The 15799-nt window shown below is 36.5% G+C and overlaps 1 protein-coding gene across 1 annotated transcript in view; it reads right to left on the bottom strand.

Annotated features, from left to right (window-relative positions):
• LOC137402842 (uncharacterized) overlaps nucleotides 1–15475 on the bottom strand; it is a 48007-nt gene extending 32532 nt beyond the window's left edge. The window contains exons 1-15 of the mRNA XM_068089350.1: nucleotides 15355–15475; nucleotides 12792–12933; nucleotides 12046–12139; nucleotides 10633–10753; nucleotides 10129–10228; nucleotides 9483–9585; nucleotides 8299–8469; nucleotides 7015–7192; nucleotides 6432–6552; nucleotides 5918–6095; nucleotides 4698–4905; nucleotides 2647–2856; nucleotides 1907–2030; nucleotides 529–658; nucleotides 174–329 (exon numbers count right to left, since the gene is read on the bottom strand). Coding sequence (XP_067945451.1) covers nucleotides 174–329; nucleotides 529–658; nucleotides 1907–2030; nucleotides 2647–2856; nucleotides 4698–4905; nucleotides 5918–6095; nucleotides 6432–6552; nucleotides 7015–7192; nucleotides 8299–8469; nucleotides 9483–9585; nucleotides 10129–10228; nucleotides 10633–10753; nucleotides 12046–12139; nucleotides 12792–12933; nucleotides 15355–15475 — 2157 coding nt within the window. The remainder of the gene's footprint in view (nucleotides 1–173; nucleotides 330–528; nucleotides 659–1906; nucleotides 2031–2646; nucleotides 2857–4697; nucleotides 4906–5917; nucleotides 6096–6431; nucleotides 6553–7014; nucleotides 7193–8298; nucleotides 8470–9482; nucleotides 9586–10128; nucleotides 10229–10632; nucleotides 10754–12045; nucleotides 12140–12791; nucleotides 12934–15354) is intronic.
• Nucleotides 15476–15799: the final 324 nt, after the last annotated feature.

The raw sequence follows: 15799 nt of genomic DNA, 5'->3' as shown, positions 1-15799 counted from the left end.
AGTCAGGAAAGATGCACTTTCTGTTTTAGCAGTCTTCAAGTGTAGGTCAGCAACAGAGTGCCATTTGATTATAACGAATTGCCTTAAGCTATGCATAGAGTGAAATCATAAAGTCCTACCGCTGGCAAAGGTGCAAATGTAATTGGTTGTAGAACTAAGGAATGAAGAGCTACCTTGGCTGTCTCCAGAAGGTTGTGCTCGTCCGGATTAAAAGAGCATATAAAGTAAACATGTGGAGGAAGGATTGCTGGGATCCATGAGAGTGAATGGGTATTGTTGACTGCCCGCAGGTGCTCAAGGCCATCCAATATGATAACGCATGGTTTGCTCTAAAATATTTACGTCTTGACATAATGCTTAAGCTTTTGTTGTAGTTAGTTTTTCAACTGTAACCTGACCAACCTTATAAAGATCAAAGGCTAACTTTAGTTGATATTTACGCTAAGTATTGCAATCTATCATTGTGAGACAAATATAGCAATGAGAACAATATGAAAACAATTTGAGATGTCATGCGAAAGAACTTGCCTGAGGTTGACATATTGAAGAGACAATGGTGAGCAGGTGCTTTAAATCTGAGGCAAGTCGCTTCAAAGATGCGCTGTCACTCGCTCTATATTCAATCTGATATGCGCAGGAGAGCTGCATAATCACACTCCTAAAATATTGACATGATGGTGCAGACGGGCAACTTGCTCTGTTACAAGCAACTAGACTTGAGACAATGAAAGGCTTCTGTTTGCAACATATTCAAGTGTGTATCTCACTTACGACACTAACTCATCCAAGTTAGACTTGTCTTTCATAGAATATAGATATATGAGATACGGTATATTATATATAATAGATATATAATCGCATATAATATATATAATAGATAGCTATATATATATAATTACATATATAATTAATGTAATATATTATATTTTACATATGATATGTATACATATATATTATAGGTTACCTAATTGGCCATAATTTTATTTCAAACAAAAATGTTTTCCAAATTGTGTCATACAAGCATAGACCTGCTAACTATACGTATGGTATAAACTAAACTAAACTATGGTATAGTTAATAGGTCTATGCATACAAGAATCATAAAATGGCAGCAAATAAAATCAAATAAATGGTTTGTCTCAAACCAAACAGCGTTCTGTTATAGTGTATAAAATACCTTTTTCTGCTGAGATAATGGATTTTAAGTGGAAGACGGTAAAGCAACTAGTAAAGGTATTTTCAAAATAATTGTTAGATGTTGTATGCAATTTGCTCATATCATAAGTTCATGTTCATATTCACATCAGTTGAAAAGAAATAAAAACCCGTAACTATCGTTTAAAAGATTTTGAAACCTATAACTGATATAAAATAAACATCTAGCAGTCAGAAGGTGCAAAGAATTGGTAGGATCATTGGTTGGAATATGATGTATATTTGCAATTAGTCGGAATGCTCTTTTTGCAAGAAAATACTAAATTTCATAGACTAATTCCATAGACTAATTCCATAGACTAATTCCATAGACTAATTTCATAGACCAATTCCATAGACTAATTCCATAGACTAAATCCATAGACTAATTTCATAGACTAATTTCATAGACTAATTTCATAGACTAATTCCATAGACTAATTCTATAGCTAATTTCATAGACTAATTCCGCAGCTAATCTCATAGACTAATTCCATGGACTAATTCCATGGACTAATTCCATGGACTAATTCCATAGACTAATTTCATAGACTAATGAGAACGGTGCTGCCAATAATTTAAGATGCTCAGATTCAGCCCCTAGTATTATAATTCTTGTTTCTTGATCTACGTGTAAGCATGGCAGCGTGCCTTGTCTCTGATCATCACACGCCTAACTACTGATGGTTGATCAGTAATCAATAATGGATACCTCAGAGCGGAAGTTGCTTGTTCACAAGCCTGTGAAGAACCAAGAAATCTAACAGCGAGTACAGCGTTTGCCCCCAACCACTTGTGTACGCGCTTCGCTACCTCTCCTGCAAATGGGGTCTTTCCTGCAAGAGAGGATAAGGCTTAGTTACAAAAACTAAGGCCTTCAACTTGGAAACATTTAAAAACCAAATTATTAAAAGAAACATTTTAGAGGTTTCTGACTATAAAGATAGGCACATCTGATAGCATCAAGTGTGCTTTAAAACTCTGGAGTTTTTTACTTTTTACGTTGAATAAAAAAGAGTTTCAGAAATGACGTTTTTTTGTCAGCATTGAAACCTGTTTAGGTATATACAGATATATATATTATATATGATATATACATGTATATATAATAGAAAAAATATTAAGAAGAAAGTAAATTTTCAGTAAAAGTGCTACAAATCTGTTTTGTGCGCTGCATTCCTCAGGCGGGTGGGACTAAAATGTTAGTCACACCGCGTCTGAGGAATGCAGCGCACAAAACAGATTTGTAGCGCTTTTCCTGAAAGTTGACTCTCTTCTTAATGTTTTTTTCTATTAGTGTATCTCATACTCCACTAATTACCTTTTAGGTTTTTAATGTTGAGTTTTCTTTTTATATGCTTTTGCACCTGCTCTTAGTTACTGTATATATATATATATATCATATATATATATATCATATATATGTCATATATGCGGTATAAGAAGTCATACCTCCTCCACCAGCGCCATAGACCATGAGTGGACAACTCATATCAACATTTTCCAGGTACTTTTTAACTTGGGCCAACTGGTTCTTCCTTCCGCAGAAAAGCTTTGTTTTGATATCAGCCATCCTCAGATGGTGTAGTATTTCCTTGTAGTCATTTGCTGGCAAATCCTGTCGGCCCATCGACTCCATTGATTTGTACTCTTGCAATATTGCTGTAAGGACGACCAGTTTTATGGGTACAGCAAACGATACTAGCAGATGGCTTTGCGCTACTGCAGAAAAGGTGTTGTTACTCGTACTTTTGGAGGTTTTGTAGAATGCAATTTATGCATTTTATCATAAAATGAAAAAAGGAGAAAGGCTGACACGCTGATATAGAAGGTGAACAATCTACAGCATAAAACACTATCAGATGAGAAATTGTGGTGAGAAAATAACTGCTCATTCCTAAGTCATCATATATGGTGAGTATTAAGCCACCAAAGCAAGGAAATCGATTATAGGAGAGTTTCTAATATTTTTAAATAATATTAAAATGACATCATCATTGAGCGCATGCCAACCAACTATCATCGCATAAATAATGGAAAAGGAATGCAGTTGATGCTCACAGATCATTTTTACCGGATTCGGAATGGGTTGACGGTTAAGCTATACGTACGTTTTAATCTAGTGATAAGATCAGACAACTCTCTACTTTGATAATTGCAGATTACTAACCAGGGCCCGAGGCTTCAAAATAGAGAACTAGCGGTAAATAAAACTATCACCCACTCTTTATGTAACGTCTTTTTGAATAAAGCTGTAATTCTTTGTGAGAAAAAAACATGATTAAATAAAAAAGTAATCTTCAAAGATCAAAGGTCAGCCGCATACAATCCAAGCTCAACAAATGAAGTTAACTAGATTGAACTCATCTGATCATTTACTTTTTTACAAATAAATTGTGTTGCATTAAATTTGTTCTCGTGCCAAAAAAACAAGGATAAACAATCTAATTACATGTAGTATTAAAACAAATAAAATATATAAAATTACATAAAATTTAGATGACATGTCAGAAGTAAATGAAGTAATAATAAGTAGGGAGAATTTTGTTACCTTAAAAACTGAGGATCAGCAATGTTTATGTTTGGTGGTAGAGGGAGTGACAGAAATACTTAGTGTAATCAGCTATGGCTCACATTAAACACAGTCTAATCTAATTTATTTATTATTTATTTCTAATTTCTTAAAAAACTTTTTTGGCTTCTACAAATGTGTACTGTTTCAAAACAAATTGGGCACCGTATGTTGAAAATCAATTTGTATGTCAATAAAGATATTTGTTCAAACTTCATTTCAAAGTGTTTGTATGTAAATTAGTTGTAAATCAAAATTGAACTGCATTCTCTATAGATGGTTACATACAATGATACCATACTATACTAGATGCCATTCTAGATTATGCGGACAGATGGTTCTTGATTAAAGAATATCACTTGAAGCAACTCTAGAAAATAAGGCATACTGAGGACTTGTTGGCACTATGTTAGTATTTACTAGCAACTTCTAATCTTTACTATTCATTTCTGAACCGCCGCCGATGAAATGAATAAATTTAGAACAATGTAGCAGTAGCGGATCACATCGTCGCCAAGAAGAGCACACACTAAACACAGACATGCATGTATCACCAGAGTGAACTCTGGTGACACATGATCTGCATTCACTCAAGTTCAAATTACAGTAGAACTGGCTTGTTAAATTATAATTCTTGCATCTTATACAAACCTTTGTTGCTAGCCATAGCACATTTCATAGCTATACAAACCTTTGTTGCTAGCCATAGCACATTTCATAGCTATACAAACCTTGGTTACTAGCCATAGCACATTTCATAGCTATTCAAACCTTTGTTGCTAGCCATAGCACATTTCATAGCTATACGAACCTTTGTTGCTAGCCATAGCACATTTCATAGCTATACAAACCGTTGTTGCTAGCCATAGCACATTTCATAGCTATACGAACCTTTGTTGCTAGCCATAGCACATTTCATAGCTATACGAACCTTTGTTACTAGCCATAGCACATTTCATAGCGCACTCCTGTGTGCAGACGTGTTTCTTTCCTGTTTGCTGCGATGAAAGAGAGTTCTGTTTGACAGGAACTTTGTAGTGGGTCGGCTGAGCGTTCAACGATGATAAGTGCGAGTCTGTCGCTCTTGTGAGGTATTCGATTAGATCGTTGGAGAGCTGAGAGAGAAAAGCTCTGTCACTCTAAAACAGGTGCGCACAGACTGAGTAGGCAGCTGAGAATGACTGACTCATGTTTCTCATGATACAACAGTGAGAGCCTTATGATGATATATTGATATATGTTAGGGTATGCCTTTCTAAGTCTGTGGTCTAAACACATTATTTCATTTCGCGTGTAGAATTACAAAAATTTTGACATGTCACATCTGTTACCAAATCTGGGTAGCATGTCATATGCAGATAATGGTGTTGAACACAAGAAAATTGAGAGTTGAAAGTTGAATCCGAGGCTAAAAACTAGAAGCGGGTTTCATAGTCTTGAGAAGACTAAAGCTATTAACTTAACAACTAAAAATAATACTCTTCGGAGCAAATAAGACTTTTTTATTAAAGAAATGGCATGTTAACTCCACTCTAACCAACTCTCTACTGCCTAGAGCTAAAGACTGCACTAGAGAATGAATTGCAGACATAGACAGTAGCGACCTAACCACATAATATGTTGAACTAGTTGGGGGGTCATTTAACTGGTTGGAATCATTGAACAAGGTGGGTCCATCGAGTCGGATTTGAACAAATAAACTGAATGGAGTCATTAAAGTGGAGGTGATCATGTGACTAGGCGGTATCATCAAATTAAAGTGGCTCGGGCTATCAAACTCTAGGGCTATCAAACTCTAGGGCTATCAAACTCTAGGGCTATCAAACTCTAGGGCTATCAAACTCTAGGGCTATCAAACTCTAGGGCTATCAAACTCTAGGGCTATCAAACTCTAGGGCTATCAAACTCTAGGGCTATCAAACTCTAAGGCTATCAAACTGAAATTAGTCATTAAAATAGTACTATCAGTAAACTGAAAGGTTATTACATTATGCAAAGTCATTGACCTGAGTGAGATCAGTGAACTGTAAGATCATTATCAGATCATTGATGTAGAAAAGGTCAAAAATCTCCGACTAATGTTGAAGTAGAAACTAAAGAATTGTTAATAGTGATATACGCAACAAGATTGAAGAGAGAAACAGTGAGTACCTCCGTCTGTTTATCAACATCTGTTGGTATACCACCAGTGTGCCAAGGCACGGTGTACATCTTTCTAGAATCTGCCGAGAGAAGTTTTGCTATAGGCTCTCCGATAAACTTGTTGATCTTTTCTAGTTGACCTTTATCAACAACTGTTCGTCCATCGACAGTTTGTACGTCTATAAACCTACATAATACATTGAACACTTACAGCTGCGATTGATAATATGGAAGATTCCATAACTGTTCAGCAGCCATTCCTTAGAAAACTCTAGAACAAATCCACTACTTCACCGGTAGAGTACCAATACAGTACTAGTACCATTACAATATCAGTAGGAGTCTCAGTAGAATACCGGTACTAGTGCAAGTACAATACCAGTTCTACTGCTAGTTCAGTACAATAAGGATGTCTGGTCATGGCATTCAAACAAACGGGCTTGAAACCCAAACTAACTCGACATGTTTATAAGTTCTGGAGAAGTACGAACACTTGACCAAACGGCAGCGAACAGAAACGTACTTAGCAGTAGAAGCAATTTCAACATCATCTTCTATACCCTCCAGCTTTCTGTAGATGGCATAGGTTCTACCAGAGCCTTGAGAATTTCCAAGGATTCCAGTTTCTATTTCAGTGGTTGTCACTGCCAATGAAGAAAGTATTTACCTCACCCAATAAGGTAAGTATAAAAGTATTTACCTCACCCAATGAGGTAAGTATAAAAGTATTTACCTCACCTAATGAGGTAAGTATAAAAGTATTTACCTCACCCAATAAGGTAAGTATAAAAGTATTTACCTCACCCAATAAGGTAAGTATAAAAGTATTTACCTCACCCAATGAGGTAAGTATAATATCTAAAACCTTTATGAATTCAAAAATGAAGACTGGCTACTGGATATAGGATGACTAAACAATGAGATTCGAGGAAAGTTAAAGTGCATCAGTTGTAGGGTTGCTGAGCAACAATATCCACCTTGTAGTCACAAATCACCACCATTGACCGTGTACAACATGCTGAAGTTTGCTTCCAAGAGTTGATCACACTGTCTTGAGACAACAATAAATTCAAAACACTTGTCTGCATTTCCCACCAGCGCATTACCTGACTTTTCCATATTCTCTAAGTGCTGTTGGTCTAGTTTTTTTGCTTCTACAGCTAAAGCAGTTGCCTTGTGTTTAACTTGCCAGAGCAAGTCATTCAATCTTTGCCACTCACTGCTAGCCGCCGCTTTCTTGTCAGCATCTGAGGAGTTGTAATCTGGCAGCAGGGAACTGATTGGCTAAAGAAGACACAAGGAAAGTAGCAATGAGCTCTTAGTAGAGATGAGTCATGCCTCGCGAGCTGACAAGCTGACTAGATAGATTGACAAGCATCAGAAGTTGAAGTTCCCATAAAACACATTTGGGCTCAAAATAAATATGTAATGTTTGCTGTCAGGAACTTGAAAACAAGTAGCGTCGAAATTCAGATGCCTGCATAGACTTGCAAATATCAAACAGAAACATTTCAAGACTGATAATTAACCATCGTTTTTTTTTACGTCATCACCCTGTTTGCACATGCGCTCGTCCATGAAAAAGCCTCCATTTTTTGTAGAAAACGATCATCATTCTTTTGATTAATAGTATTTTTCGGTGTTGTTTTGATACTAAAATAAAAAATTTGCAAACAAAAGCGTTGTTTGCAATAATTAATTGCAGAAGCTTCATGTTTTTAATGATAAAAGTTGTCCATAAAGATGGCAGACAACAATAGAATGACGTCACAAAAAACGAAGGATTGTTTAATTTGGCTAACTTCAAGTGTAAAAAATAAGCTGGACTTTATAAGAAAGTATCAGGTGTGGCCTATGCTTTGAAGTGTTTCTTGTATAGCATGACAAGTGTTTGTTGCATAGTATGACAGGTTCTTGTTGCATAGGATGGCAGGTGCTCGTTACTTAGGATAGCAGGTGCTAGTTGCATAGGATGGCAGGAGCTAGTTGCTTAGGATAGCAGGTGCTCGCTGCATAGGATGGCAGGTGCTAGCTGCATAGGGTGGCAGGTGCTCGTTGCTTAGGATAGCAGGTGCTAGTTTCATAGAATGGCAGGTGCTAGTTGCATAGGATGGCAGGTGTTAGTTGCATAGGATGGCAGGTGTTAGTTGGCATAGGATGGCAGGTGCTGGTTGCATAGGATAGCAAGTGCTAGTTGCAAAGGATAGCAGGTGCTAGTTTTATAGAGTAATAGACGTAACTTAAATGGAATAGTAAATATTTGTCAAGTAGTTAGTAAGCAATCAACTTGGTATTTGAAATTTAGTGCTTTTGTGTTTTTGTCATTAGGTACTACACACAGAGCGTTTAAAATGCGCTCAGACAAAAAGAGAACGCTAAACGCAACCAACCTGCAGTACATGCACAGGAGGTATGCTGTTGTCATCTCTTTTATACCATTGCTGTAGCAGTTCCTTGTTCTCTAGTTTGTGAGAGTTGGCTGTGTCTATCAAGATCTTAAACTTTTCACAAGGAGTCGTGCTTTCGTTGACAATACTGCCATATCGGTGGCCGATGATTGACTGAAACCATGAAAATATATCAGAACACCTGTTTAAAGATAATAAAAACAAACTACTTTTCTATCTACCTATTTGCATATATTGTACATTTACTCCATAGATGTATGAAACCATAAAGCTGCCAACAGAGATTGCTGCGCTGTCCTTTGCAATCACCATGCTGTAATTGGTTGGACAGATACTAGCCATGTAGTAAATTGTCACTAGACAGGCGCTAACAGGTTTCTGCTTTTCAGATAGCGCTTGTGATTGGTCTGACCTATATACAATAGCCATTTTCAGTCTATAATAGTAGTTGATTATATAATGCATTTATGACTTCTGACCAAAGAATTATTTTATGAAAAACTTTGACTACTCCCTACATTATTTCTTCGGTGAGAAGGCCTCAAGGAAGATTAAAAGACAATCAGAGTTTTATAAGTAATTGACTGCCTTTTGACTTTGACAACCACCACCCAGATTTGCAGAATAATCCTTACTATAATAAGAGTGGTGAGTGATGTTAGTAAGTTCTCAGGTGAGGGAACAGTTATAAGAACAGACTAACTATGGCTTATTTAATGTCTAAAATCAGGCCTACTTCAAGCAGGTTCAACTGGCAATCGCAGAACTTCACTGATTATCCAGCTTATAAGGTATAACTTTTAAAAATCATGAAAGATGTTAGTTTTAATCATTCACGGATGTGAGCATCAGTGAATCCTTTATGCTTTGATTACTCCGGCTACTTCTCTTGCCTGCTTCTGACTGAAGCCACAGCGACCACAACTTTGGTTTTATTGCGATGTGGCCACCCCTTTTTTGTATCAAATTGTCGCTACCAAAAATGTGTGGTTTATTCTTGCAACTTCAGCATACTTTGTTGATAGCAAAGGACATGAGTGGCAAGTACTGTAACAAGATGCTGAAGAAGTTGAGAGAAGTTGCACAACATATAAGCAAAGACAAAAATCTACCCAGACTTCACATTTGCTAAGCAAACTGAAAAATAGGTATTCTCAAGGCCTTACCAAGAAGCTAGTGGCAGCGCTGACTTTGATTGTTCTCTTGACCTCTGCAAGGACTACCTCCTCAGTCTTGTGGTGGTCTGTAGCGTAGTCAAGCACACCCCATCTTAAAGTAGAAAGGAAGCGTGATTGTATTAAATGAATGCAACAAAATTATGAAGCTTGATAGCAGTTTCTAAAACAAAGCTGAGTAAAGAAAGACGGAGACTTGCTAGCCTTGACAAGTCTGATTAACTGTGCTAGGAATGCTGCAGTTAAATAGTTCTGACTATCTGCAGGTGTACAGCTCTGACAGCTGTCAGCAGGTATATAATTCTGATCGTTAGTGAGTATGCAGCTCTGACTATCAGCAGGTGTACAGCTCTGACAACTGTCAGCAGGTATATAGTTCTGACTGTCAGCGGGTATGCAGCATTCACTATCAGCAAGTGTACATGTACAGCTCTGACAGCTGTCAGCAGGTGTACAGGTCTAACTGTCAGAATGTGTATAGCTCTGACTGTCAGAAGGGGTACAGATTTGACAGCTGCCAGCAGTTGCATTATAATTTACTTAGCCATTCAATCAGTGAGTCAGTCTTTCCCAGCTCAAGCTCATGGTGATAGCTTACAAATCTAATCCTATTCTCACATGGGACAGTATAGTATACCTCATGTCAACAAAACTGAAGTCCAAGCCATGAGCTAAGCAATGTTTTCTCAACGCTGGATAGACTGTGGTCCATATCTCATTCCTTTCTGCTTTCATATCTAAATAGTAAAAGAATTTACACTATTAATGACAAATTATGGTTGGTAAAATTAGTCATAAAAATACGTTTACACATCGAGGTTTAATACAGATACTATAGTTTGTATGTGATAGTGTGTGAGCAGGTTTATATTAAAACCGCCCAAGTTGCAAATTTATTCGTGAAACAAGCTTTCCTTGAAATAGCAACTAACTCTATGGACTCTCCTAAAATCTGCAACAAGAGATTTTAGTCTTTGAATAATAGAAAGAATGATATCAAGGCAGAGCAAACCAGACCTCTGGATGTTTTGAATAGAAAGCAACGGTACAACTTCTTTAGAACTCTTTAGAACGCTCCAGTACTTGACTAACTGAAACTATGTGTTACGATTAATGAATAGGAAAAGAAACTGAAACTGACCACTAAACGTCGAGCTTAGAAAGACTCGTACTAGACGGCCAGGTGCTTCAGGTAAATCTGGAGTTATGTGACCATAGAGCACCATCTCAACATCAGACAACTCCTCTTGTTCTGTGCTCTTCTGAAAGCGGATAGCATCAAGTCAAGATTTGGCATGACAATATATGATGTTTCACATGTAAGAAAATTTTCAGTCAATGATGTTTTAATTTATTTTTTTTCTTTCTATATAATAAAAACAAAATTAATTTCAAAGGTGTTTAAAGCTAGGATTTATCATTGGGTTCACTCAAAACAGAATATAGAAAATAAATATAGAAATTGTGAAATAGAATTATTGCGCAATATAATGCGCAATAGTTCTACTTGATGCTTAATACTAGAGTTTATGATTTGTATATATTGTATGATAGGATGTGCGGACCTCAGGCAAAACAACATTGACGTCTGAGTTGAACACTGACAGTGTTATTTGTAAATAAAAAAGTTCAACTATTGATGGTTTATCAGATGTTAATAGAATAATTTAATATAGTTTAGTTAGCTTTAAATCTAACATTTCATAAACGACCCACCTTGCACTTCCAAGGTAGGATAACCCGTGACATTGGAAGTGTCATGGGTTATCCTACCTTGGAAGCCAAGACATGGGCTACAAAGCGCCCCTGAACTAGCCTCTAGTTTAGGAGCGCTTTGTAGCCCCTGAACTAGCCTATAGTTCAGAGGCTACAAAGCGGCTATACAGAAGCTAACAGTTACTATAGACAGTATACTAGAAGCTGCTGTGACCGCAGATCAAAAAATTGTCACACAAGGGTGCTTATGGTGTAGCAACAGCACTATATAGTACGCTGCCAGTACAGCGGAGCCTACACTTTAATTCACATATTTGTACAATAAAGAAACATTAAAAAGTCTCTTTTGACTGATTATTACTAGATTAATTTAGCTTTTTATTCAGACTTGAATAATAAATTTAGTAAACATAACTACTTGATGAATTAATCGATGCTTTTGATTCTGGAGCAGAATGAACAAAATATCGTGTATTCTTATACGAATATTAGCATCAACAGATGGTGTTGTCAGATTACAAATCAAATAGTTGAACAGATTAACTTCACACTTCACACGTTAAGGTTTTAATGTAATAAAAAGCTTTATAAATAACTGACTGAACAATGGCTAGTGCTACAAAAAGCTTTATTAAAGGGTGTTGTCAGCTCCTCTCAATACCAAACTGCAAGGTAACGTAAAGTAGAATCAACGGAAGATGATTCCAGTTAGATCATGTTACAAGCGGAATGCCACAAGAGAATAGTCCAACACATCACTGACAAAGCAAAGTAAGAGGCAACAATTTCAAATAAAGTTGTAAAAGATACAACCAACTATTGTCTGGCCCTCAGTTACCTGCTGACTAGGCTTGCCGCTGCCTATTTTAGGCAAGGGTTGTGATTTGATTAGATTAGGAGATTCAGCCCCAGATATTGAATTGAGTTTCATGCTGCAAAAAAAGACAACAGAGTACTCTTTCTTGACAACTTTATGAAATTCATAAATCTATGAATTAAAGACGCAATATATGGATGTTTTACAAAAATGGGCAAGGATTCGATGACACATATTTTCTATCCTAGTAATTAGAGAAGTCAAAAACAACAATTTTTTGACAGAATATGCATAGATGCAACTATATACTTTGCAGGCATCTACATTCCAGCATATGGAGTTATCTAGCATGTGATGCTGTCTATCATTTGCATTTGCCTGCCCTATGGAGTTACCTATCATATGGAGTTATCTATCATATGGAGTTGTCTATCATATGAAGTTGTCTATCATATGAAGTGGTCTATCATATGGAGTGGTCTATCATATGGAGTTGTCTATCATATGGAGTGGTCTATCATAAGTAGTTGTCTATCATATAAAGTTGTGTACCACACGCAATGCCAAGACCCAAGTTTCAACTATCGGATCCGCGTCACATAGAATATGCAAAGTTTTACCACATCATCAGCATTGCAGTAGCATCGATCACAAGTAACAAACAAAGATGGGTCCCAATACAAACTCCATCACAAATTCCAAAAAAGGCATCTAATTTAGCTTGGCAACAGTTTTCCCGCATGTAGACATGTCATGGGTTATCCTACCTAGGAAGTGTAGCCATATTTCTTGTGCCATGAGAAGGAGGAGGTGGTATGCCAGCCTTGGACTTCTGGGCAGGAGGAGTTGCGAGAGCGGTAGGGGCTGCCGCTAGCTGCTGTGGTGCGTTTTTAACAGAGCCTTTTTTATCTGCAATAAAACTAACATGAGAGAGAAATGCAAAGTCGGTGCCTTCAGAAAAGGTGGGGAGTAGTAGGTAGAATATAAAAGATTTCTAGGATGCAAATGCGGATCACACTAAAAATTGTTTTTTGTTGGTTTTTTGTGTTTTCTCTCTTTCACATGGGTCATTTCGACAATGACTGTCTTATAGGTAGTTTAGGCTGCAACACTGATTTCTATGCAGCTCTGTTTTTGAGCCACAAAAGGTTTTGCCTTGTAAATATGTTGACGCAGTTATCCTCTCCTGCAACTTGTGCTCAAATATTTTGATGATCTTTGGAAGGAAAGTACAATTGGTAGCTACGTAACTCCAAATCAACATAAAACAATCTGTTTTAGACTGAAAGTAATTCTGAAGTGTTATTAAAAGGTATCAGAAAGGGCACCTAACTTGAACTATGCGTCACATGAACTAGGGTTATAACATTTTACTGCCACTGATAAGGCATTGCAGCTTAAATAGTGTTTGCTGAAAGAAAGACAAAGTGATCACAATAAATTATGTACTAACTAATGTACTAACTAATGTACTAACTAATGTACTAACTAATGTACTAACTAATGTACTAACTAATGTACTAACTAATGTATTAACTAATGTACTAACTAATGTATTAACTAATGTACTAACTAATGTACTAACTAATGTACTAACTAATGTACTAACTAATTTATTAACTAATGTACTAACTAATGTACTAAATAATGTATTAACTAATGTACTAACTAATGTACTAAATAATGTACTATCTAATGTACTAACTAATGTATTAACTAATGTACTAACTAATGTACCAACTAATGTACTAACTAATGTACTAACTAATGTACTAACTAATGTACTAACTAATGTACTAACTAATGTACTAACTAATGTATTAACTAATGTACTAACTAATGTACTAACTAATGTACTAACTAATGTACTAACTAATGTACTAACTAATGTACTAACTAATGTACTAACTAATGTACTAACTAATGTACTAACTAATGTACTAACTAACGTACTAACTAATTATGTGATCTGCTAACCAGGTTTAGTAACTTGATGTAAGTTTTAGGAACAGCAAAATATAAAAAACCTGATATGTAAGATTGAATTTTGCAATTAAAATTTAGAAATAAAAATCGTTTTTTAAGAAAACTCGATACTAAGAGAACGAGAAAAATACAAATAGCGTGTATTTGAAATGCTCATTCAGTTCAACTACCAGCTTTACAGTTAGCAGCAAAGCATACGAAGCTGACTCTATAGTCATTTTAGGCGGCTTCATCGCTAACTCATTGAACAGCGTAGAGCTGCTGTTCTATTATTCCTCAATAGCCTTTGATTGCATTGATCAGACTTGAATAGCTATCGGATGGCAGATACGCAAATCTGCTTATCATCTGTTTGTAGGCCGCACAGCAGAAGCTTATAGAAAGTACCATGTGTAGTGAACAACTAAAACATTTCTATGTCACGGAGAGAAGAGGAAGATCTCTAGCAAAAAATATATGTAAATGTTTGGGTACAAATTAGCTAATATTGTTAATTCTGTAAGAAATTTCTCTGCAATATGGCAGTATTGATCTAGTGTAGGCTTATAATGCATGGACCAAGTTGTACTATAAGTCCTTGAACATGTCCTTGAACTCTAAGACTAAACTTGTAATGACTCCAGAGTATTTGTGGAAGTTTTGCTGCAAAATTTAGCCTTACAGAAAAATTTTAATGTTTCAACATACAAAGTGTACAAAAACGCTGCTATACACCATGCCATAAAGACAGCAGCTCTGTGTTTAATGTTCAAGCTCCTAGATTTATACTAATGGGTTCATTTAACAAAATTTCAATACATTTTAATAAACCATAACATCACTAATGCATTAATTATAAACTCTTCATATTTGACAAAATTCTTCGGTAGTAAAATATGTAAAGGGCTTTTGCGTTTAAGTTATTACTGTAAACAAATGTTAGAAATATGTGTTATTACTTCCATTACGATGTTCCTAAACGACAGTATTCATAAGTATAATAAACAGTAGTAGGGAGTAGGAGAAAACTCTACACACACACGCTCTGCACGCACACATGCGGGCACACACACGCACACGTGCGGGCACACACACACCACGTATACACACCACATACACACCACATAAACGCCACACACACACACACCATACAAACACCACACAAACACCGCACACATACACACCCGCACGAATGTATGCATGCACACACATACACGCACGCACACACACACACCACCCACCACACCACACACACACGCAAACACACGAACACACACACGCGCGCACACACACACTACACCCATCACATCCACACGCACACACCCACAAACACCACACACACACACACTCCAATCTTTTTCTTACCAGAAGATTTTCCTATTTTTCTTTTTTCATTGTTGCTAGGATGTTGCGGTCTACCAGGAGCTCCGGGCGACGCAAAAGCAGGGCCCGTGTTCATTCCTAGATCCATTCCGAAGTTCGGCATAAACTGGTGGCTGCTCGCACCCATGCTCGGTAGGGTACTAGCAGGCTGCAACGCAAATGTAAGGCATAAAAACAAACAATAATAACATTAAAACACATTTAAACAAATTTAGCTAAACGCGTGCTGCAGTCCAGTAATTTCTTATTGTAGACTTTACATACATTAGCAAAAATTTTAGCAACCCTGAAGCAACAACAGGTTATAAACTTTTTTGAGATAAAGCATGTAAAAATAATCATATATTATTTATTTTATTATACCTACGTTCATTTGTAATATATTTACTTAAAGCACATTCTGAAGCAGCCGGACTCACCTTTCCTC

The sequence above is a fragment of the Watersipora subatra genome, chromosome 8, assembly GCF_963576615.1.
Source record: "Watersipora subatra chromosome 8, tzWatSuba1.1, whole genome shotgun sequence".
Taxonomy (NCBI): domain Eukaryota; kingdom Metazoa; phylum Bryozoa; class Gymnolaemata; order Cheilostomatida; family Watersiporidae; genus Watersipora; species Watersipora subatra.
Note: the sequence above shows the minus strand (reverse complement) of the source record. Positions and strands in the feature narration are given on the sequence as shown.